Consider the following 26,223-nt stretch of genomic DNA (forward strand, 5'->3'; position numbering starts at 1 on the left):
GATTGTCCTTCAAAGCCTGGGCTGTGTGTGGGTGGCTGTTTCAGGAGCTACCACACACAGAAGAATTATTGGGAAATTCCGTGAGCGTAAACTGGTGTTTTATATTTTTATATGTTCGGTTTCACGGTTGGCATTAGTCATGTATTCAGTTAGAGCTTTTGTGTTTGTAGTTTTGTACTAATTTATGATTAGTGGTTTCTTTGTTGTTTAAAAACAAAAAAAAGGGGATGGCATGTGTAGAGTGGCGCTTGGCTGGCGGCGTGGGTGTGGTGGCGCTTGGCTGGCGGTGTGTGTGGGGTGGCGCTTGGCTGGCGGTGTGTGTGGGGTGGCGCTTGGCTGGCGGTGTGTGTGGGGTGGCGCTTGGCTGGCGGTGTGTGTGGGGTGGCGCTTGGCTGGCGGTGTGGGTGGGGTGGCGCTTGGCTGGTGGTGTGGCGCTTGGCTGGCAGTGCCGGCCAAACGCCAGTCCACACACTCATCAGCTGGTGTGATTGCTGTATCAGGCATGTGGGCGTATGAAAGTGATGGGCCCTTGACTGGCGCTGTCTGTGGATGCTAGTCTTGTAATGTGCTGGGCCCGTGGCTGGCGGCGTGAATGGTCTAGTGCATGTCATGTATGAAAGGTGTGTGAATTGACTGTAAAGCGGTTGGTGCCTTGTCGTGGCTTTACAGCTCACGAGCTCTGAGTCATTGGTTCAGTTTTTTGGCCTTTCAGTTATTACCAGTGCATTTCACTTTTCTGAAATCTCTTGTTAATAAAATTTGATCTACTGAACCATCACTCACCCTGTGCCAAATCCAACCAGTATGTGTGGTACAAATGACAAAACCTGCTCCGCTGTAATCAGGCGTCGCAGCACACTTGAGACACGCTAGGTGCCTCAGGTGGGACCCCAATGATGAAGCATGCCACCAACTTGGTTGGTGGGTGAGGGGTCTTCTTCACATAACCTAAGTGTGTTTCTTTTCACAATTTTAGTGTTTGGCACATCACGGACGTATGTGCACACATCAAAGTGATATATTCCAAAAATACATGTGTTTGGGGGGGGGAGGGCCCATCTATGTTTTTGGTCCTGGGTGCGGCCGTCATGTAGGGAAACCTACAAAACCCAGAAACTTTTTAAAACTAGGCACCCCAAGGAGTCTAGGGAGGTGTGGCTTGTGTGGCTCCCCCAACATTTTCTTACCCAGACTCCTCTGTAAACCTCACAATTTGCATAAAAAAGCATATTTTCCTGATTTTTCTTAGTAGGATCACCGCTCCAGCACAAAATTCCTACTCCCCAGTTTTCCCCTCAGTCTCCCAAGTAAAATGACACCTCACTTATGTGGGTCCCCAAAGCAGAGTCCGTCTAAAGATGTATAAAAGAATATGCCCTTATAAACTTGCTGTGCTATCCCTTCAGGTTTTGGGCCTTATTATGTTGCAGGCACCTGGGCCACCCACACAAGTGAGGTATCATTTTTATCGGGAGACTTGGGGGAACGCTGGGTGGAAGGAAATTTGTGGCTCCTATCAGATTCCAGAACTTTCTGCCACAGAAATGTGAGGAACATGTGTTTTTTTAGCCAAATTTTGAGGTTTGCAAAGGATTCTGGGTAACAGAACCTGGTCCGAGCCCCGCAAGTCACCCCTCCTTGGATTCCCCTAGGTCTCTAGTTTTCAGAAATGCACTGGTTTGGTAGGTTTCCCTAGGCGCCGGGTGAGCTACAGGCCAAAATCCACAGGTAGGCACTGTTTTCTCCCAAAATTGTGGCTGTGTCCACGTTGCGCTTTGGGGTGTTTCCTGTCGCAGGCGCTAGGCCTACCCACGCAAGTGAGGTATCATTTTTATCGGGAGACTTGGGGGAACGCTGGGTGGAAGGAAATTTGTAGCTCCTCTCAGATTCCAGAACTTTCTGCCACAGAAATGTGAGGAACATGTGTTTTTTTAGCCAAATTGAGGTTTGCAAAGGATTCTGGGTAACAGAACCTGGTCCGAGCCCCGCAAGTCACCCCTCCTTGGATTCCCCTAGATCTCTAGTTTTCAGAAATGCACAGGTTTGGTAGGTTTCCCTAGGTGCCGGCTGAGCTAGAGGCCAAAATCTACAGGTAGTCACTTTGCTAAAAACAGCTCTGTTTTCTGTGATATGTCCACGTTGTGTTTTGGGGCATATCCTGTCGCGGGCGCTAGGCCTACCCACACAAGTGAGGTATCATTTTTATCGGGAGACGTGGGGGAACGCTAGGTGGAAGGAAATTTGTGGCTCCTCTCAGATTCCAGAACTTTCTGCCACAGAAATGTGAGGAACATGTGTTTTTTTAGCCAAATTTTGAGGTTTGCAAAGGATTCTGGGTAACCGAACCTGGTCCGAGCCACACAAGTCACCCCTCCTTGGATTCCCCTGGGTCTCTAGTTTTCAGAAATGCACAGGTTTGGTAGGTTTCCCTAGGTGCCGGCTGAGCTAGAGGCCAAAATCTACAGGTAGTCACTTTGCTAAAAACAGCTGTTTTCAGTGATGTGTCCACGTTGTGTTTTGGGGCATATCCTGTCGCGGGCGCTAGGCCTACCCAAACAAGTGAGGTATCATTTTTATCGGGAGACTTGGGGGAACATAGAATAGCAAAACAAGTGTTATTGCCCCTTGTCTTTCTCTACATTTATTCCTTCCAAATATAGGGGTGTGTGTAAAAAAGACATCTATTTGAGAAATTCCATGTAATTCACGTGCTACTATGGTCACCCCGGAATTCAGAGATGTGCAAATAACCACTGCTCCTCAACACCTTATCTTGTGCCCTTTTTGGAAATACAAAGGTTTTCTTGATAGCTATTTTTTACTCCTTATATTTCAGCAAATGAATTACTGTATACCCGGTATAGAATGAAAACGCACTGCAGGGTGCAGCTCATTTATTGGCTCTGGGTTCCTCGGGTTCTTGATGAACCTACAAACCCTATATATCCCCGCAACCAGAGGAGTCCAGCAGACGTAACGGTATATTGCTTTCGATAATCTGACATTGCAGGGAAAAGTTACAGAGTAAAAAGTAGAGAAAAATTGATGTTTTTTTCACCTCAATTTCAATATTTTTCTTTTTCAGCTGTTATTTTCTGTAGGAAACCCTTGTAGGATCTACACAAATGACCCCTTGCTGAATTCAGAATTTTGTCTACTTTTCAGAAATGTTTAGGTTTCTGGGATCCAGCATTGGTTTCATGACCATTCCGGTCACTGACTGGAAGGAGGCTGAAAGCACAAAAAATTGCACAAATGGGTATGCCCCAGTAAAATGCCAAAATTGTGTTGAAAAATTGGGTTTTCGGATTCAAGTCTGCCTGTTCCTGAAAGCTGGGAAGCTGCTGAGTTTAGCACCGCAAACCCTTTGTTGATGCCATTTTCAGGGGAAAAACCACAAGCCTTCTTCTGCAGCCCCTTTTTCCAATTTTTTTGAAAAAAACGAAATTTTCACTGTATTTTGGCCAATTTCTTGGCCTCCTTCAGGGGAACCCACAAAGTCTGGGTACCTTTAGAATCGCTAGGATGTTGGAAAAAAAGGACGCAAATTTGGCTTGGTTAGCTTATGTGGACAAAAAGTTATGAGGGCCTAAGCGCGAACTGCCCCAAATAGGCAAAAAAAGGCCTGGCACAGGAGGGGGAAAAGGCCTGGCAGCGAAGTGGTTAAATAAATAATCACTACTGCGCACCCAGTGCGCTTGAATCTAGTAATCCATATGGGTATTATCTTAGAGGGTACTGGTACACTGAATGTGCAAACCATTGCTGTGTATGTCCTACTTCTCGCTAGAGCATACAGCGAGCACTACTCCTGGGGTCACGATGAAAGCAAAATATTGGATTCCTGCTTCAGGGCCTCCACTGTGTCACCAAAACAATTTGGCAAAGAGAAAGTCTGCCTCACAGACACAAGGTGTGGACGTTTCCATTTACAAGGGAAATGCAACAGCTAAAACTAAGATGTTTCATCCTCTATCAAATCCCAAACACGCGCCTCAATGTTACGTCAAGTATTATAAATGTTAGATTTGTATGAATGTCAAACCCATACATCACTGACATACAAAGTAACAATAAACAATTCCCACATGCCTGCGTGCAGCACAGTTTTGACTGTTATGTCTATTTCACGCGTTGTGGCGCAGGACCTTAGGAGAAACTGCGGGACCCTGACAGCCAAGGCTCACGAGACACCAACGGCTGCAGAGTGAAAAATGCACGCTCTGAAAGATTATGTTCAATAGCTGATGGGTATCTTTTTTGAAGGTGTAATAAAAATGTATGGCAGAGTGCTACACTCACGCATCTCTTACAGAATCAAGCTAAAAACACATACTTGTTTGCAAAATGTAGATACACCACTTAAACACAATGTTAATTTATTGTTTAGAACATAATTGTATTAAAATTTGTATTTAAAGAACCGCAGAAATAACCTGGGAAGCCCACAATTAAAATGCAGCCATGTTGTTTAAAGGACAAACCTATAAACCACAGACATTTAGCATTAATAGTAAGGACAACTGACAATAACCCACATCTCAATAAAACAATGCACATGACCTCACATATGACATCTGAGAGACCTGTTAAAGTACATTTAATCATGTTACTAATAGCTTAAATGCCATTCCATCACTAATGACATCAATGATGTCGCTGTAGATAATATTTTGAGGTCTCTAATCATGGACTATGGTTTCCTTGCTGACATCTTTAATATGATTTCTCTCATCATGCAGATGAGTCTGCTGAAAACCATAGAATTCCTGTCTCTTCCCCCCCCCCCCCCCCCCCTCAATGCCCTTCACATGCATTTTGGGGTCAGGGATATCAAGTTTTCATGTTTATTTCGTCCACTGGACAAGCATGCACAATCCCCTGCAGTACAAATCCCTTTAGCTGCCAGTATACAGTATTACAGTACGAATCTGGGAAAGAATTGCCAGACACTAAAAATCAGAATATGAATATATTGTGTATAAGCTTTACAAACGTGTATATATGATGCATTAACTTGGAAGTCTTTACTAGAAGTGAATGCACTCCAAGGGCTTTTTTTTTTATTTTGTATTAAGTATATTGGATTTTTACAACACACATGCTATTTAAGGCATAACGGTGCAGCTATAACTAGTGCATCGGAGTGGAACTAGAAACATAGGAGACGTACAAAGTTACAGTACATATATTTCACAGTAATTTGGGGGAAATAGACTTATTCAGAAAATCCCACTAGTCTATCGGCCCTGGTATTGTCTTGGGAATGTGAATTATGACCCACCCTCGGTCTCCTCTGAGGCCATGCCATAATGAGTTCTCCACAGGCCCCATAGTTTTTTTTTTTGTTTAGTTTTTTTTAAAACTTCCTGGGCACCCCCTGGCTTTGTATGCAAATCTTTCTGCTGCCATGTATAAGCCCATCTCTCTCCTCCATTCTTGGAGAATTGGCGGTCCTAGGGCTCCCCAATATTCAGACAAGTCCCACTGTCACCACTAAGGCCAAGTTGCTGAATAGCAATTTGGGTCGTGGGATGTCCATATCTGTAGCTATCCCCAGGACGACATTTTAGGTCTATTAGGAATTGAGCACCTAGGATCTTGTGGAACTCCCACAGGATTTCAGTCTAATATGTATGCATGTGTGGACATTCCCATATGGTGTGGAAATAGGACCCCATTCTGCCCACACATCTAAGACAGTCAGGGGACCCCGCTCTGCTAATTCGATGTAGGCAGACTATCATAGAAGACCCTATGTAACACCTTAAACTGAATCACTCGAAGTCTAGATTATACTGCCACTACCCTCTGGTGCATTGAAGCCGCCTCACAATCTGTCATCCAGTTCTCTTACCTCATTTTCCCAGTGTGTGGTTAGATGTTTTGATAAGTCAGGTATGTTGTTATTAATTTTTTTATGGTCCAAGAAACCGTTTTTTCTTCCAATTCCCCTTGAAGGAGTCCCACTTCTAGAGGGGCGTATTCCAAGATGTCCTTTAGTTCCAATTTCTCAGCATGCATGACTTTAAGCTCCAGATGATTAAAGCATTAAGCACCCCAAGGTTAGATCAGTGGAGCTGAAACTTAGCTTGCCTTATTGCCAATTGTTCCAGTATAAAAATAAATAAAAAAAAAAATAATAAAAAAAAAGTGCACGTTTGCAAACGCAAATACATAAATAAATATAAAAGCAAACTGTTACTGCACGGAGATGCAGTGTTCTTTAAAAAGTTGTGTCAATTCTATGGCAGGAGCGGTGTCGAGGTTTACGTTTTTCTTTCTTCATTTTCTAAGGAGTAGCAATTACTTAAAAACTTTAAAATACTTCATTTCCCATAAACCCACAGAAAAGTCACAGTTCAAACAAACGTCAACATCCCATCAGATGCTGCCAGGACCTCTCCCATAGGGCCTGTTATTTCCCCTCCCGGGCTGCAGTACCTGGTTGGGGAAGACCCCCACTTTATAACACCCCATCAAAGCAGTTGGGCCTCCAATGTATTTGATCCTGCAACTAGCGCTGAGTTCCTGTAGGTCCACCAGTTGGAAATTCCTTTGGTGCCGGACATTAATTTGGCTAGTATGAGTGACCAAAGGTGACTTACCTGAAGGATACCACTACCTACCTTCCCACTGACACCCACTTTTGCGAGGTCATGGACGCCTCCATCACGAAAGCAGTGTCACTGGCAGGAGCCACTTTAGTGAAGGCACTTCTGCAGTATGCAGAGCGCTGCTTCAAACACCTGCCTGGGAGGAAATGTAATCTAGGGCTTATGCCCCTTTTACCTCCAGAAGGCCCCGCCCAGCCACCACTGCTCTCAAACAAAAAAGGGACTCTGTAACGTTCGTCGATCTGGATACATCTGACAAGCTGAAGCAGGCTTTTATGACCCACAAACAGCCTTCGCCCCTGGATTACCCGAGCCCGGTCTTTCAGGGTTATTACCCTCGGGTGCTCCTGGCACCCCCTGCCCAGCTTTGTGGCCTCAAAAGGAGAGCAGAAGTCAGACTCCCGCCCCTGACAACCATCTCCCCACCATGCGCAGGAGGAGATGCAGGACAATACCACCTAGGACACTTTGGATATGTTAGATCCTGTGAACCTCCTGCATCCCAGTTCTTTAGAATGGGTACCCGCGTACAACGTCGCTGCCTACGTCGTGGGGCAGCTCCGTAAAACTGCACAACAAGGAACTCTGTAACCACCTGCGGGCAGAGTGCCTACACCCACCTCTGGGAGACATAGTGGCCCTCACGCCAGACAGATAAAAGCATTGCCACCTTCCTGGTGAAATACATGTGAGACCCCAAGAAAGGAATAGACTTGTCATGACAGGCTCGTAGACCTGGCAGGGCCCCCTACCCATGTCTTGGCTAATGTGGAGGAAGCCAAAAGTTCAAGTAGCCTTCTCTCCTGAGGTGCTATAAGGATGCACCCAACGGGCCATCATCCTCCTGGGAAACGTACATTCAATGCCCCCCCCATCCTTTAAACTTCGAGGGCTCCACCTAGAATTTTATGGCTCCCCTATTCCCCCAGTCTTCTCTCCTGCTCACGCTGCTCTAGTGGACGTGTTGGATTTGCTACACAAAAAGGGGCAATTGTGAGGTCATCCCCTCACTCCTGGGGATTTTTGAATAATCTCCTCATCTTAGACAAGAGAGACAGTGGCCAGATGCCGGTAATCAACTTGAGTTCAACAAATGGTTGGTTTACCGGCATTTCAAGATGGAGGACATCCATCTGCTCATTGGGACTTTCTCCTTCCCAACGACAGGATGGTATGTCTGGAACTCATGGACGCCTAATTCACGGTCCTGGTGTGCTCTCCCCACCGCTGTTTCCTCACGATTCAGTGGCGGAATTCACCTCCCTCCCTTTCAGTCTACAATCTGCTCCTTGAGGTTTTATCAAAGTGATGCGTCAGGTGGTAAAGTTCCTCAGGGCACCCGGTTAGATATCTACTTGGACAACATTCTTCTGATGGACTAGTATCCTGGAATTCTCTTGCAACATCGTCAAATGGCAATCTCACTTCTAGAGTCCCTAGGTTTGATTCATCATCAACTAAAAAATAAATAAATTAATTTAAAAAAAAAAAAAAAATCAAGCTTGTACTGGTCACTGGTGCTCAAGGATTTCCTTGTGGACTCGGTTGGGCCAACCTCACCCTTCCTTCTCAGAAGAAGATAAAGATCAAACACAAACTGCATTGTCTGGCAACCCAGCCCTCCACCTCCCTTTGCCAAATAGCAAGAGTAAGCGATTTTTGTAGTCCTCATTCCAGGCCATTTACTTTCAAGTGGTCCCCTTATCAGAGGATGCCTGGGAGATCCAGTGGTGGCTGGCTCACATTGAGTCCTGGAATGATCGAGTGATCTTCGGTCCCTTCTGGTCCTGGTCAGAGTAAGATGTCAGTGGCATGGGACGGGATGGGATGAGGAGCGAGATGTGGGGATTTCCCCACTGTCAGAAGGTAGTCCGCACAAGAAAAATCCACACATCAATTGCCTCGAACTGCTAACTGGTTCTTTTATGGTCTGGTTCTGGACCAAGGATCAAGCACAATGATGTGTCCTCCTAAACATACCGAAATGACCTCGGACAGACTAGCTCCAAGAACCTTGCGGATCTGGCCTGCAACTTTTGGGATTACTGCCTGCAGAACTAAGTCTCTGTAACAGTAGAACATTTCCCAGGGGAGATCAACCAGGTAGTCGATAGGCACTCACATCACCTCCAAAACCCGAGCCTCTTGCATCTACAGCTGCCGGTTTTCCAAGCCCTATGCAAACAATGGGGCCCATTCTCTGTGGATTTCTTTGCATCCCGTCTGGACTGCCAGCTCCTAAAATACTTCAGTTGGCGCCCAGATCCTGAGGCAGTAGCCACAGATGCATTTATACAAAGCTGGCAATTGGAACAGGGCTATGACTTTCCTCAGTTTGTGATGATTATGCGCCTCTCAGCCCTAGTCTGGCGTCAAGCGGCAGACATTGTCCTAGTGACTCCGACTTGGAGATCTCAAGCTTGGTATCCATTTCTTCTAGAACTTTCTTGGGATTCTCCAATCCCTCTATCCTGGTTTCCAGATCTCCTCGTAGATACAGAGGAGAACCCCAATCTTCTGGTGCTGGAGGGGTCTCTGTCCCTTATGGCATCATAGAGGATTACAGGGAAAGTTAAAAGTCCAAGGCCAGGCAACACAAGCTTCAGCCCTCCTCTACCAGACATGGGCAGACAGCACGGTCAAACATTATTGATCTGTGTGGTCTAGATGGATGGGCTGGTGTCATACAAGACGCCTGAGATCTTGTGGGGGTGGAGACTGTATACATTCTAAATTTCTTCACCTCTTTGGCCCAGAGGGCCTAGCCTATAGAATGATCAATACCTTCAAATCAGCGATTTTGGCAGGCTATTCACAGGTGGCAATCACCTGGTAGGGGAGCACCCATTGGTGTGCAAGCTCTTGAGAGGCAATCTCCTTTCCCTCCCTCCGGAACCCAGATACTCTGCTCTGTAGGACGTTAATAAACGTAATCTTGTCCTGTCATTGGATAGATTATCATCACGGAACAACATTTTTGCTAAATTAACCATTCTCCTCTGCCTAATCTCTTCCAGACGTGTTGGACGTAAGAGCTCTGGATATAACAGGTAGAGTATTTACCCCAGAAAGCGTCACCTTCAATATTTTAAGCCTTATAAAATGAGACGCTTTTTTGGTTAATTATCCTTCTTTTCTGAATTCTCCAAAGCTCTGTGTGGCTAGATATATAAAGGCTTAAACCATGACAATGGTCATCTGTCCCCATGGAGAACGGCAACTGCTGATAGCACTATGCAAACCGTTCAAAGTGGTCTGGTGGGCCATGCAAAAAAGGTGGCACTGACACCAAGATATTTGGGGCACACTACCAGAGAAGAAAATGGCTTCCAAGGAGTTCTCCGTTGGGGCTCACCTAGAGGACATCCTCAATGCCGCAGACTGGTAGTCTCATTCTACCTTTAAAAAAGGTTTTACTTCAAACCAGTCCCCACCATTGCTTCGCTGGTTGTGGATAACCTTTAAGCCAGCATAATCCTCACCTCCTGTCCTGCCATGAAATGAAAACTTTCCTATCGTATCGTAAAGTTTCAATTGTATTAATGAAGCAGAAGCAAGGGTTAACCCACCCACATGGACTCTTTCACTGAGTGGGTATGCTTTTGTTAGGGTGAGTATGGAATTGTCCTTTTCCATCATGTGTTCATGGTATCTACTGAATGAGAATATCTTGTGCACAATCATGGATTTGTGTTCAACAGGTTTACTGGTACCAGGCTTCATACACTTTTGTTCAATTTCCTCCTAAAATCCGAAGGATCAAAACAGGATTAAGGTGGGTAATCTCAGACTGCAGTCACAGGAAGAAAAGGAGACCGCAACAGCTTTGTGGGACTAAGAAGGGGTCCAGGCATCATCTGATTGGATGTTAACTTTTGTTAAACTGTGACTTTCTCTTGGGTTTACAGGAAATGAAGTCTGTTAAAGTTTTAAGTAATGGCTGCTGTTAATAAAACAAAGAAAGAAAAGAGCAATCCTTCCCCTCCGTGTCCTTAACATGATTAAAATATTTTGTTACGATAGCTAGAAAAAATTTCATTCTTTCCTAAATTGGATTGGTATTACTGCGGTCCTGATGGATATGGAAATGTTATTCAAGATACTGGCCTGCTTCTTTGCTTTTTCCTTTGTTACACTATACGTAGTAAAGCATACAACAGGACAGAGGGTCTAGCTAGCCAGCCAGGACCATAATTGCAGTCTCCATGAGGACACCCAATTTACAGAATTTGCTGAAAGTAAAGATATTTGGGCATTTTCTTACGCTAATTAAGGAGATAATGTTCAATCATGGTAGTTCAATGGATGTCAATGTTCAAATGTGCAGATTCCAAACAGATACAGCAGGAAAAACCACAAAAATAAACACTAGCAAAGCCAACAGGTCCTGCCTAGGTTCAGCATGGCTAAAGGTTAGGGGTATATAGTAGATGGCTGTACAGTGGAGTAGTGGTACAGAGTGGAGTAGCAGCGTGGAGTAGAGTGGCACAGGCTTAAGTGGCAGAGTGGACTTGCACAGATGTAGCAGAGTGGGTGGCACAGTGCAGTAGAGTGGCATATGTAGTCGTAGAGTGGAGCAGAGCCACAGAGAGTGGAGAGGAGAGGGGTGACATGTCACAGAGTGTCCTAGAGTGGAGTAGAGTGGAATGTTGTGGTGTAGCGTGGCCTACAATGGAGTAGAGGGTCGTTGAATGGAGTGTTGTGGGGTAGAGTAGCCTACATTGGCGTAGAGAGTCATGGATTTCTGCAGAGTCAAGTACAGTGAAGCAGCATGGAGTGGCGGGTAGTATGCAAGGTTGGTAGTTCACTGCCATTACAGACAATGCATTTTCCAAACAAAATGGGAATTACATTTGCACAGACATGCAGTTTTACCGATCAAACTATACAGAGCACAAAAGATAATGTGTGAAAACGGCATCACCTAGTGTATTTAGTTGTTATCAATTGTATTGTATTCACATCACACTTCAGAGTTACAAAAAAATTAGCTTCTTTATGCTTTTCTAATTCTGAAATATTTGCACAATTCATTTGCAGACATTTATATTTTGCTAAAAATGTAAAAAGCCTTTAGTAAGTAAGAAAAATACAACTGCAGAGCACACAGTACCCAAAGGTGATGCAGGTTCTGGGATTTGCTAGCTCTGTGACAGAGGTCGGGAGAGCAAATGAGACATAAAAACCCTACAAAGAATCAAAGGGGAAAAAGCCACCCCCTTTCACACCCTCATATTGTCATATAAAGACTCACTTCTAAATCAGAGAAAGAAAAGTCAGTACCAAGCTCCCTTGGAAGTCAGAGCTTCACATTTCACCTCTGAATTTGAATACAAAGTAATTCAAAATTCATAAGCTTAAAGGCCTGTTTACAGAAAACGAACACTCATGGAAGAACACAGTAAATAGGCTATGCTCCGCAGGATGGACTAACTCCAGCTGGACAGCCTAAAACAAATAAAGCCCACAAATGTGAGCTGCAAACCAGAAAGCCCATAGTAAGCAATGGGAGGAACACATTCCTATCAGCCTTCTGAATGTCCCCAAGATGTCTTTAGCAGGCCAAACAGCTGCACTGTCTGGTAGGCTTTGACCTAAAAATGAAGAAGAACGTTTCAGATAAAGTCAGAATACTGGCAAAAATAGTAAAAAGGAGTTTACACTCCTCATGTGGCCTGAAAGGTAAAGGGCTAAAAGACACATGAGATGGGAGCTTGTCAAAAAATATAGAAGAAGTGAGGAAGCTGAGGATCAAGAACAGAGAACATTCCCTGCGACAGACATACAGGGATTTGAAAACTGACTGAAAAATAAAAAAATAAAACATGTCAAGGGGATATTGTTTGTGGGTTGTTTCAGATTCAGTTTATGCAGGATGGCACTGGGTTGTGTTGAGTGGGTTCAAATTTGGACGCAATAACAGTGGCTGAGAGTAGAGGGTTCGATAAGTGAAGGATTTACTTTGAGGGTGAAATAAATATCTGACCTCTCTTGGCAAGGGCATGAACACTTAAACAGGTGACAAGAATTTGTAGTGTGATTGACCGTTCTCCATCATAACTCGAATTTTCTCTTAGAGTTTTTTTTTCAGGAATTTGAAAGGATAGCTGGGAAGATCAAGATTAGCCATTCTTGAGTATCTGCAAAAGCAGAGGTTTGATACTATGTTACTGCATATGACCCACATTATTAGTCCAGAGGTAAAAAAAATAAAAAAATAAAAAAAAGCTTTTCCAGTACAATGCTTACATCAGCTACTTTTGCAACTCAGCTGTGTAACATTAAGGGGGTAACTTATATTTGTAACATCCAGGGTCTTAGTAATGCAAAGGATAACATTGTCAGGAGATCTGCAATTGTATTTTAAGGTCAATTTGGAAAAACAGTCAATTCATATTCTGGTCCATGCACTGACAAAATTAGTACTCTACGCTTGACATTTGTAATGCTATTATAAATAAACAAGCATTAGAACAATCTCTGCACTGTATATAATCGAACAAGCAGAATATGATAAACTGTAAACCTGAGATGTTTGTCACTTAAATGTATAAAGACACCAAAAATGCCTTAACTAAAAACAGTTATAAAAAATAAAAAAAGGACACTATTTAAGCCATGATTACTCTTCATTTGCACATACTGTGAGCGAGACCGAGGAGAGAAATACCAGATCTCACAATCTGGTTTGACGTTTTGCAGGTCATATCTTGGCATTTAGATGAATATCCAACTAAATTGTAGGAAATAGATGTTAGAAGCTGAGCTACAGGAGCAACTCAGAATTAACTATTTAGATTTTCCATATCCGACATCCTGTCCAACCCGGACTCTGCTGGACTACAAACTGCTCATACGGCAAAGGACAGTGGTTCTTCACCTTTAGCCCAGAGATGCCAGGGCATCCATGAAACCTACTTAGGGAGTCAGTGACTACTTAGAAAATTACATAGTAACAGCTTAATAATGGGTATTTAAATAATGAAGTAAAATTGAAAATGTTGAAACGTTCTGTAAATGTGAATAAATTTGAAATAGGAAGCTAAAGAAATTAGTTAATATTCTTAGATTTATTTGTAGGAGCAGTGCAAGTGCATCGAATAGCAGACCGTATGCTTCATAAGTGGTCTCTGTTTAATTTAGAAAAGTTCTAGACTTCACATGAAAATTACAATTGAAAATTTTATAATTGTGATTTCCATAAAATATTTAACCATTTTTGTATTGTTTGAGGAATGCTTGTTTCTGTATCTTTTTGGGAAACGTTTAGTGGTTCAAATCGTTGAAATGCTTAGCCTGGAGACACCGGCTTCCAGCAGTGGCTCCTTTGCTATGGCAGAGAAGCATCGCCCGCACTAGCAGCAGCAAAACTTTAAAAAAAATAAACGATAATTAACCTTTTTGGTGCGGGCGTCGGCCACACACCCTCCCTGGTGTGGGTCACGACCAGTGGCCGACACCAGGAAGAGTATTAATAAATCCTCTGGTGCGTCGCACCAGAGGATTTATTTATTATTATTTTTTTTTACTTTTCCCCAGGAGACACTGAAGCTTCCGTGTCTCCCCCCCCACCCCCGCCCCTTTGTGACGTCAGCGTGCCGCGCTGACGTTTCAAAGGTGTTTTCCCCATCAAAGCAGGAAGCAGCCTAGCGGGCGCTTACTGCTTCAATGGGGAAAACGGCCTTCCCCACGTTCGGGAAGGCCTCGTAAGAAAAGGGAGACTCTCCCCTTTCTTACGAGGCCTTCCTGAAAGTGTTTCCTGGCCCCCGATCGCAGCTGTGCTGCGATCGGGGGGCCAGGAAACACCACTAGATGCCAGGGATTTCACTTTGGGGGGGGGTCGGCCCCCTCAGAAAACGCCATCCCCCGGGCATATTTTATAAAAAATAAATAAAAAATAAAATAAAAAAAATAAAAAAGGTAGGTGCCGCCTTGGGGGAGGGGGGGGAAAGAAAAGTGTTGTGGAGTGATGTGTGCGAGGATGAGGATCTTGAAAGTGATCCTTTTGTCAATGGGGAGCCAGTAGAGGGATTTGAGGTGTGGAGAGATGTGTCCGGGGAGGTCGAGGATGAGTCGTGCTGCTGAGTTCTGGATGCGTGTAGTTTGCGCTTGAGTTTGAGTGGTGCCGTAATCAAGTCTGCTGCTGATGAGTGCATGAGTGACAGTTTTTCTGGTCTCTGTGGGGATCCATTTGAATGTTTTTTTCAGTATACGGAGTGTGTTGAAGCATGAGGAGGTGAGAGCGTTGATTTGTTGGGTCATCGAGAGGGAGTAGTCTAGGATGATGCCGAGGTTGTGTGCGTGGTTGGCGGGGGTGGGTGCAGGGCCGAGTGTGGTAAGCACAGAAGGTTTATATGCATACTGCAAAGAGCAAATCTGTATTTTATGTAAATAGCGGAGTACATTAGTAAAGTCAGCCATTACCTGTGCTAGAATACCAATGAAATGTATGTGCAGGGTGGAGGGCGGCTATGGAGAGATGAAGGGCACTTTTGCTGGGTGGTAATAAGGGAATCCTAGGAGGAGGGAGTGGGAGCACCAATAATGATTGTTGGACTGGGCGCAGGAGGTGCTAAAGACTGTGACAAATGGTATGTGACAAGGTGTTTGAGTGTCTTGAAAGAACGTGCTGATTGAGGGAAGAAGCGCAGGTAAGGTGGCCTCTACTGTTGCACGTATCACACACACCACCGATTTTGTGACTGTCTACATAGGCTAGTGTTTTAGAGCAACAGTTTAGCCAATAGCAGAGATGGCATCTCGATGGATGACTGCTGCCTGCACTCGGGTTATAGAGGACCGCTCTGACATAGGATCAGAGACTGAGATATCAGATACTGAGACAGCATCTGAGGGATAGGACAATGGCGCAGACTCTGGGAGTGATTTTTCAGTCAAAGGAGTCCCATTCGATAACTCCTCTTCCAGTACATTATGTGGAAGGTGATGAGGACAGTCCTGCTGTCCCTTCGCAAGCTGTTCGTGCAACTGGGTAATAGTGGGTTAGCCCAACCCAGAGAGCAGGTGAATGCGGCGGCAAGCAGAGAGAGAGCGCTCTCTTGGGAGCTCCCCAATTTAGTTCAGCCCCAAATTCCACCGCCCAAATCGTATTGTGGAGACATCAAAATGATCTATCGCAAAACAAACTGGTTTTGTAAGGCAGGCACCTGTGTTTTGGTCCTGGATTCGGCGGCCATATAGAGAAACACACTAAACCCAAACATTTCTGGAAACTAGATATTCGGGAGAGTCCAGAGGTGTGACTTGTGTGGATTCCCCAAAGTTCTCTTACCCAGAATACCCTGCAAAGCTGAAATGTTGAAAAAAAAAAAAAACTCAATTTTTCTCGAATTTCTGTCACACAAACTACAGGAATATGCTGGAATCCACAACATTCCTACCACCCAGTGACTCCTCACCTGTCCTGATAAAAAAATACTACCCCACTTGAGTGCCTACACCTAGTGCCTGTGTCAGGAATGGATCACCCCAGGGTCAACAGCTGCCTCACGTAAGTACCAACATTGACCGTTGTGTGATCTATTCCTGTCGCGGGCACCAGGCCTAACCACACAAATGAGGTATCATTTTTATCGGGAGACTTGGGGGAATGCTGGGTGGAAGGAAATTTGTGGCTCCTCTCAGATTCCAGAACTTTCTGTCACCGAAATGTGAGGAAAACTTGTTTATTTAGCCACTTTTTGAGGTTTGCAAAGGATTCTGGGTAACAGAACCTGGTCAGAGCCCCACAAGTCATCCCATCTTGGATTCCCCTAGGTCTCTAGTTTTCAAAAATGCACAGGTTTGGTAGGTTTCCCTAGGTGCCGGCTGAGCTAGAGGCCAAAATCTACAGATAGGCACTTTGGAAAAAACTGCTCTGTATTTTGCCAAAAAATGGGATGTGTCCATGTTGTGTTTTGGGGCATTTCCTGTCGCGGGCACTAGGCCTACCCACACAAGTGAGGTATCATATTTATCGGGAGACTTGGGGGAACATAGAATAGCAAAACAAGTGTTATTGCCCCTTATCTTTCTCTACATTTTTTCCTTCCAAATATAAGAGAGTGTGTAAACAAGACGTCTATTTAAGAAATGCCCTGCAATTCACATGCTAGTATGGGCACCTCAATATTCAGAGATGTGCAAATAACCACTGCTCCTCAAAACCTTATCTTGATCCCATTTTGGAAATGCAAAGGTTTTGATACCTCTTTTTCACTCTTAATATTTCAGCAAATGAATTGCTGTCTACCCAGTATAGAATGAAAACCAACTGCAGGGTGCAGCTCATTTATTGGCTCTGGGTACCCAGGGTTCTTGATGAACCTACAAGCCCTTTATATCCCCGCAACCAGAAGAGTCCAGCAGACAAAACGGTATATTGCTTTCAGAAATCTGACATCCCAGGAAAAAGTTAGAGTAAACCATAAAGAAAAATGGCTGTTTTCAGCTCAATTTCAATATTTTTTATTTCAGCTGTTATTTGCTGTAGGAAAACCTTGTAGGATCTACACAAATGACCCCTTGCTGAATTCAGAATTTTGTCTAGTTTTCAGAAATGTTTAGCTTTCCGGGATCAACATTGGTTTCACACCCATTCCTGTCACTAACTGGAAGGAGGTTGAAAGCACCAAAAATAGTAAAAATGGGGTATGTCCCAGTAAAATGCCAAATTTGTGTTGGAAAATGTGGTTTTCTGATTCAAGTCTGACCGTTCCTGAAAGGTGGGAAGATAGTGATTTCAGCACCAGAAACCCTTTGTTGATGGCATTTTCAGGGAAAAAAACACAAGCCTTCTTCAGCAGCCCTTTTTTCCAGTTTTTTGGGAAAAAACTAAATTTTCACTGTATTTTGGCTATTTTCTTGGTCTCCTCCAGGGGAAACCACAAACTCTGGGTACCATTAGAATCCCTAGGATGTTGGAAAAAAAGGACGCAAATTTGGCGTGGATAGCTTATGTGGACAAAAAGTTATGAAGGCCTAAGCGCGAACTACCCCAAATAGCCAAAAAAGGGCTCAGCACTGGGGGGGAAACGGCCCAGCAGCTAAGGGGTTAACTAGGTTTATTATTGTTTTATTTTTAAAGGGGAAGGGCAATTGGCATGATGAGCATGGAGTGCATGTGTGTTTGGCTGTCTCTGGCCGGCCAAACACACATGTGCACTCTCCAACCCGACACTGTCGCCCAGTTGGAGACAGCAGGCAGAGGTTCCCAGTCTGCCTCAGAGCGCCAAGTCAGGGTGCTCTGGACAATTCCAATGCTGCTTTTATGCTGCTTGTGTTAGGATTGAGCGTAGGGCAGGTTGGGTGCCTGTGGATGCTCCGACGAGGAGCAGCACAGCAGGGGCAGCGAGTAAGTTACTTTAAAAAAAAAAAAAAAAAAAAAAAAAAAAAAAAAAAAAAAAAAAAAAAAACTTATTGGTGTTTGTCGCTCCCCCGCCCCTTTTTCATGCCACGAGATGCAACTGCCGGCTTCCAGTGTTGACTCCGAGTCATCTCTGGATTCCAATAATGATTCAGTGGGGTCCCGGGTCCCCGTAATGATTAGGTGGGTGTCAAAAGAAGTCACAAGTTTAAGAACCACAGGCCTTGGGCCATATTTACATATCAATCATTCCTTTCTGGAAAACATATTGGGCTGAACAGATTCAGGAGACAGATAAACAGACTTAGTTGTGGGACTAGGCTTGTTATATGATGAGACAAAATATTGTAGGTGAACTTCAAATAAAGTTTAAGTATAGATTGGAATAATTCCGTTGTTATAGGTGAGAGGCAGGTGGGATAGAACTTTTGGAGTATGGAGAACATTGTAGTTCTATCGTTTAGACGGTAACAGCAGACCAAGTGAGGACAAGGAACCAGTATACACATGAAATGAGGAGCAACAAAATCCTAGCACCTGGGGCAGTATTAGGCCACCGGAAGATAACATGCAACATAGTCGAGTGCGACAGAGGCACAGTGGTAGATGATCTGTGTTCTGACTCTAGTATTATCAAGTAGATAAAAAAGTTGGCTGAGGTGACATCTAGTGACGTTTTTAGTAGGAATGCTTTTATGTTAAGAGACCATGTAAGACTAAGTAGTGATAGGACAGATGTTCCCAGCTTGCTAGCTGACATTCACCCCTTTTGTCAGTATGAGTTGGCAGTAACAGGCAGATTCCATTACTTTGCTTGCTAGGGTCCCCTTGAAGGCACGTAAGGTGGGGGGTGGGGGGGTAGGGGGGATGGGAAATGCTGTGGAATGCAGGGGTTTCATGCAGCCAAAATAAATACTAAACCCGGTCCCCATGAGCAAAAAAAGGAGTATCACATTGTCTACATGGAGCCCATCAAACGACCTCTGCATCAACCCAGCATCAACAGAGGAGAAGCATAGAATGCACTATTAAGGAGTAGACTGGTAAATGTCCATTGGGTCCAAACCGAACGGAGAGAGGAACTGCTGGTCTATTAAAAAAATACAAATCTAACAGGTATGCTTGCTGTTAAAAAGGTTGTAGATTGCTGTGCTCTTTTGGATGGTACATGAAGATGGTTTCTTGTACGACTTGAAGATGGCAGGTCTCTAGCATTATTGTGCGAGCATGGGTTCTAGCAAAGGCCGTAAAAGGCCCAAATAGTGGCATCGCCTTTTACCATAAGGGAACAGTGGGGAAGTGTATAAAAAGCTATAGGTGTAGAATGCAGTATGACTGCAGCTCTTAAAACAATGACTCAAATGGTTATGCCAGGGCTGATTAAGTCACTTCGCTGCTTTGAAGGACCGTCAATTGTGCAATAACCCCAAAGTACTTCAAAACTTGTTCAATGATCGCTCACTGTAGAACACATTTATTTGTTTTCTCACACATATGCATATAGACATGCTATTGTATGTGTACGAATGCTTTGTGGTTTTAACTTTCTGCTTTTGTTAGGCGGGAATACAAAATATAATTGCACAACTCTGCAAGTTTGTTCAAGGTAATACATTTAAATTGATAGAGTGGTTGGATAAAATACAATGAAGGAGGCGCACTAAAGCCTGGGAAGCAAGCTCACAGGAAAAGACGCTTGGGTGCCCTTTCCTAGGTGACTAGCTAGATTTCAATGAGGCCAAGGTTAAGGTGCGACCATGGAATAACCTGTAAAGAAACTGTAGGAAGTTGGCTCTGTATGCACCATTTCAAAGTAAGGAATAGTACGCACAGAGTCCAAGGGTTCCCCTTAGAGGTAAGATAGTGGCAAAAAGAGATAATACTAATGCTCTATTTTGTGGTAGTGTGGTCAAGCAGTAGGCTTATCAAAGGAGTAGTGTTAAGCATTTGTTGTACATACACAAGCAATAAATGAGGAACACACTCCGACAATTCCAGGCCAATAGGTTTTTGTATAGAAAAATATATTTTCTTAGTTTATTTTAGGAACCACGGGTTAAAATTTTACATGTAATACTTCAAATGAAAGGTATTGCAGGTAAGTACTTTAGGAACTTTGAATAATCACAATAGCATATATACTTTTCAAATAAATCACATATAGCTATTTTAAAACTAGACAGTGCAATTTTCAACAGTTCCTGGGGGAGGTAAGTATTTGTTAGTTTTTGTAGGTAAGTAAACCACCTACGGGGTTCAAGTTTGGGTCCAAGGTAGCCCACCGTTGGGGGTTCAGAGCAACCCCAAAGTTACCACACCAGCAGCTCAGGGCCGGTCAGGTGCAGAGGTCAAAGTGGTGCCCAAAACGCATAGGCTTCAATGGAGAAGGAGTACCCCGGTTCCAGTCTGCCAGCAGGTAAGTACCCGCGTCTTCGGAGGGCAGACCAGGGGGGTTTTGTAGGGCACCGGGGGGACACACAAGTTAGCACAAGAAGTACACCCTCAGCAGCACGGGGGCGGCCGGGTGCAGTGTGCAAACACGTCGGGTTTCCAATGGAAATCAATGGGAGACCAAGGGGTCTCTTCAACGACGCAGGCAGGCAAGGGGGGAGCTCCTCTGGGTAGCCACCACCTGGTCAAGGGAGAGGGCCTCCTGGGGGTCACTCCTGCACTGGAGTTCCGATCTTTCAGGTCCTGGGGGCTGCGGGTGCACAGTCTTTTCCAGGTGTCGGGATCTGGGAGTCAGGCAGTCGCGGTCAGGGGGAGCCTCGGGATTCCCTCTGCAGGTGTCACTGTGGGGGCTCAGGTGGGACAACTTTGGTTACTCACAGTCTCGGAGTCGCCGGGGAGTCCTCCCTGAAGTGTTGTTTCTCCACAAGTCGAGCTGGGGGCATCGGGTGCAGAGTTGCAAGTCTCACGCTTCTGGCGGGAAACGCAATCGTTTTAAAGTTGCTCCTTTGGAAACAAAGTTGCAGTCTTGGGTGAACAGGGCCGCTGTTCTCTGGAGTTTCTTGGTCCTTCTAGAGCAGGGTAGTCCTCTGAGGATTCAGAGGTTGCTGGTCCTGGGGAAAGCGTCACTGGAGCAGTTTCTTCAGAAGGGGGGAGACAGGCCGGTAGAGCTGGGGCCAAAGCAGTTGGTGTCTCAGTCTTCTCTGCAGGGTTTTCCAGCTCAGCAGTCTTCTTAGGTTGCAGGAATCTGAGTTCCTAGGTTCTGGGGAGCCCCTAAATACTGAATTTAGGGGTGTGTTAAGGTCTGGGGGGTTAGTAGCCAATGGCTACTAGCCCGGAGGGTGGCTACACCGTCTTTGTGCTTCCTCCTTGAGGGGAGGGGGGCACATCCCTAATCCTATTGGGGGAATCCTCCATCTGCAAGATGGAGGATTTCTAAAAGTCAGAGTCACCTCAGCTCAGGACACCGTAGGGGCTGTCCTGACTGGCCAGTGACTCCTCCTTGTTTTTCTCATTATCTCTCCTGGACTTGCCGCCAAAAGTGGGGGCTGTGTCCAGGGGGCGGGCATCTCCACTAGCTGGAGTGCCCTGGGGCATTGTAACACGAAGCCTGAGCCTTTGAGGCGCAATGCTAGGTGTTACAGTTCCTGCAGGGGGGAGGTGTGAAGCACCTCCACCCAGAGCAGGCTTTGGTTTCTGTCCTCAGAGCACAAAGGCCCTCACCACATGGGGTCAGAAACTAGTCTCTCAGCAGCAGGCTGGCACAGACCAGTCAGTCCTGCACTGAACAATTGGGTAAAATACAGGGGGTATCTCTAAGATGCCCTCTGTGCATTTTTTATAAATCCAATACTGGCATCAGTGTGGGTTTATTATTCTGAGAAGTTTGATACCAAACTTCCCAGTATTCAGTGTAGCCATTATGGAGCTGTGGAGTTCGTTTTTGACAGACTCCCAGACCATATACTCTTATGGCTACCCTGCACTTACAATGTCTAAGGTTTTGCTTAGACACTGTAGGGGTGACTTACCTATGCCATAGGCAGTGTGAGGTTGGCAAGGCACCCTGAGGGGAGTGCCATGTCGACTTCGTAATTTTCTCCCCACCAGCACACACAAGCTGGCAAGCAGTGTGCCTGTGCTGAGTGAGGGGTCCCTAGGGTAGCATAAGACATGCTGCAGCCCTTCGAGACCTTCCCTGGCATCAGGGCCCTTGGTACCAGGGGTACCAGTTACAAGGGACTTACCTGGGTGCCAGGGTTGTGCCAATTGAGGAAACAATGGTACATTTTAGGTGAAAGAACACTGGTGCTGGGGCCTGGTTAGCAGGGTCCCAGCATACTTCTCAGTCCAGTCAGCATCAGTATCAGGCAAAAAGTGGGGGGTAACTGCAACAGGGAGCCATTTCTTTACAGAAACCACAAAAGCAACAGAAAGATCTAATTAAAGATTTTTCTAAAGTTGACCAGCTGATTATGTAACAAAGGAAACGTGTGGGCTTTAAATCAGTGTCCATAGCAAAACAACATCTAGCAGGACGTAGGCTGTTCTCCCTTTATGTTTTTATTATTTGTAGTCAGGGACAGACTTCTACAAAATAATTATAAGTATTGGTGTATAACTAGTAATTTAGGGGTGAAATAACTAAGTCCAGAAGGACAAGTTACTTACCTTTCGTAATGTTTTTTTTTCCCGGTAGAGAAACCTAAACCAGAGATTCATATTAGAAAATTTCCCAGGTGTCAGACTGGATTCGGGGAAACTTGAGTAGTACCCCTGGAGCCTGTAGGTGGCATCAATCTGCTCAATCTGGCATCATCAGGGTCAGAAGTGTCATCATAGTATCCATATAAGTGCCACCCGTGACTATTTCTGTGCCAACAATACAGAGCCACGCAAAAACCAATGTTTGACCAGTAGGCAGTATCTAATGGGACCTTACGGGTGAAGAGCCCAGTTCGCAGAGCAGGAAGGATGGGAAGCAAGGTGAAAAATGTGCAGTTCGAGCCTCTACCATGAAAAGCATTTCAGAAGGTAAGTAACCTGGTCTTTGATATGATCCAACTAGAAAGAGAACTCTTCAGGTCTAGGCGATGGAGTCTCTACACTTCCTTGGAAGGATGAGGTGGAGCGAAAAATGTAGGCAGAGTGAAGCTCGCTGTCCCTACTGGCCGATGTAATTCTCACTAGACAGAAAGTTCTGATAGTCTAGAGCCACAGAGAACAGCTGCATAGGGGCTCAAAGGTGGAACACGTGAGAAACAGGAGAACCAGACGGAGGTCCCTTTAGAGCATCATGAAAGAGGTAAGACGAACAGGTGTTGCAAAACTTTTAGAAAACAAGTTTCAAACAGTGACTTGAAGAGGATTGATTTTGCAGCTGCAGGAAAGTCGAAATGACTGAAAGGAAACCCTCAGCACTGCCCAGAGCAAGGCCTTGCCGGATAAATATATATATTTTTTAATGCAGCTGACGTGTCGAGTGGCATGGGGTGGGACACACCAAGGAACAAACTTATCCCAATGGCAGGTGTACACATTCTTTGTAGAGGGACGCCCAGCTGCCAAGATGACATCACAGAAATTGGAAGAAGATCAAAAACTATCAACTGTTGCAGCTCAATCTCCATGCATGAAAGTGAACAGTGTGTAGGTTCAGTGGCAGTAACTTGCCCTGATGCTGCAACAGTATAAGTAATGAAAGGCAATGAAATATTATAGAACAAGCAGAGCATTATACATATTATATCAATAAGAGGTAAAATATAGTGGCTGTTTTCGCTCATTTGAATAAGATGGAGGAAAATCAGGTGTTACTCCAAGAAGTCAGCATAAATTAGCGGAATTTAATTTCTCTGACGTTATCTGAGGAAATTATCTTCAGATAGTACCAGAAGCAGCTAAGAGCACAAGGAACTTGCACAAAGGTGATATTTAAATAGTCTGTGTAGGTTAATGTGAATACTCCATAGGTTTCCCAAAATGGAAACAGTGTTACATTACTCATTTAAACACCAACATAAATTGTAAATTTAAAGTGCTATTAGTAAATCAGTTCTGTGGCTGCGTTGACGAAAGTGATTGGTCAGGGGTAAATCAAGATGTAGGTAGGGCGGTAGAAAAAGGTTTAGCAAACCAGAAGGTAATTTGTAAATGGGCTAAAAGTGAACAGGGAGACAACAGACTATTGGCAAGGCAGCAGTAGATCCGTTTGACAGTATTGTCTGTGTGCTGGGTGAGGGGGGAATTGTGTTCATGCAGACCACGTTGCCTATAGGCTGTGGTACAGGTACAGCTCAACTTATGCAGGTCTCCTGAAAGTGTAATAGTTTTAGATCCTTGAAGACTTTCCCCTTCCATGGGGAGAAAACATATGGAAAGTCATCCAAATATAGTTCTTCTCTGTACTGTCCATGCAGTGAAAACAGGTCTAATGAAAAGACAGAAAAAAAGAAAAAAAAAAAAAAAAAAAAAAAACAGACAAGCTATGCCAAGTAACATTTAAGGCCTGCAACAAACAACAATGTCAAACATAAGATTGCACCTACGTCTTCCACAAGAGCCCAGCACTTGCAGATACAGCACTTGCTCCAATAAACGCTGCTACCATCAGTCTGCGCTTGCTGCCTATGGGATGACCAACTCCATGGTATCGACGTGAAACAGCAGCCAACCCCGCTAATGCAGGCAAGAACCGAAGGCGAAACATCCTAGAAGAAGAAAAAAAAAAAAAAAAAAAAAAAAAACAGTTGCCAATAAGTATTACAATGGGTAGATTTGCTCTAGGTCAGTATAAAGTTAGTGAATTCACGCAAAAAGTCCAACGCCCAGGCAGCCATATATCAGTTGAACATCCTAATTTCACAGATACAACTTCACTTAATTTTGTTTTTGTTTCTCAAGAGAGAAAAATCTCTCTGGGTGAGTTCCTTCATCAAACACCAGCACTGGGTTGTGGTGCCAATTCCAGGCATACTCGGACTACTTCAAGGGTAAAATGTGCCTGCCAAAAATTTGTAAATACCTACAAATGTGCAAGATTGAGGAACTTAACCTGCCAAAATAAGTGAAGTCCTGCACTCACATTTACTCATGCAAATACGTATGCCATGTGGAAGGAATTTTAATATGTGCATGGATCTAATAAAGAGTATAATTTCAGACTGCAGCAATCAGACATTAATTCTTCCTTGTAAACAAATGTATTTATGCATGTGTGTCACCTGGGTGTTCAAATCCCTTTGTGAATCAGGTCCAAAGTATTAGTGTCAGTGCGTCAGCAATGCCATAAAATGTTCTGCAATGCACAGCACAAAAATGTTAGTCAAGCCAAAGACTAAATTAAAAACTCCAGCAACAATTGCAGATGTCCTTTTTGAAACTGTAGCACTGAGTCTTGTTGAGTGGATGAGGGAATCATACAAAACTAAGTCACCCACGGGGTTAACACAACCTAATTTCCTTGTATTAAACACGGACTTCTTTAATGAATGTTTTACATAATTAGACCTGTAAACCCCAATGAGTTTTTGTATATAAGTGAGCTCTTTCTTTATAATAATAAACAAGCTTTATGCGGTCATAAATAAAGAAGCAATAAAACCACAATATTCCATAGATTACAAATTAGAAAAATAAATAATAAAAACAATTAAAAAGCAGCGTTCAATATTAACAAAAACATAACTCTAATTTCGTCCGCTAGAACATGCATATTTACAAATTACTGTATTTTTAAAAGAGGAGCGCATATATGCAACGCTGCCACAAGGAACTTGCTAACTGCACATATCAAAGCAATCGAAGTATCGCTCTTTAAGATCCTTAGGGCAATAGCAAATTGTCTAATGCCCAAATTCTGACAAACTGGACGGATCCACTTGCGTCAGGGAAAAGCATACACTGGGCAAAAAAAACATAAAATGTTCGACAGATTGAGGAGCAACATTACAGCCAGGGCATGAGTCAGATACTGGTGGTGACCACCAACTACCAGTAAGACACTAACAGTAAACACCCGAAACGAAAGAAGGCGTATAGACTCTTTCCTAGGGAGTCTGGAATAAAACCTAAATAAGATTCATACTGGGGATACCACTTTAAAATCAAGAAATTGGTAGGTCAATCGTCAATAAGATGTGCAAAGAAGATAATTGTTTCTAACATAGAACCAGTAGACTTATCAAGGACTGATTCTGGGCCTTCCCTAGATTCTGTGGATTCTCCCAAGTCCCAGAGTACGAAACCAATTTGACAAATGCCTAAGCCATGGGATGGAGGCTGCACTGGGTC

General features: G+C 44.2%; 1 protein-coding gene across 2 annotated transcripts in view; it reads right to left on the bottom strand.

Annotated features, from left to right (window-relative positions):
• The window catches only part of MICU1 (mitochondrial calcium uptake 1), a 542,154-nt gene that overhangs the window by 471,161 nt on the left and 44,770 nt on the right, over positions 1–26,223 (bottom strand). For both annotated transcript variants that reach the window (XM_069240390.1, XM_069240391.1), the window contains exon 2: positions 24,480–24,641. In XM_069240390.1, coding sequence (XP_069096491.1) covers positions 24,480–24,640 — 161 coding nt within the window. In that variant the 5' untranslated portion in view covers position 24,641. The remainder of the gene's footprint in view (positions 1–24,479; positions 24,642–26,223) is intronic.

The sequence above is a fragment of the Pleurodeles waltl genome, chromosome 6, assembly GCF_031143425.1.
Source record: "Pleurodeles waltl isolate 20211129_DDA chromosome 6, aPleWal1.hap1.20221129, whole genome shotgun sequence".
Classification (NCBI taxonomy): domain Eukaryota; kingdom Metazoa; phylum Chordata; class Amphibia; order Caudata; family Salamandridae; genus Pleurodeles; species Pleurodeles waltl.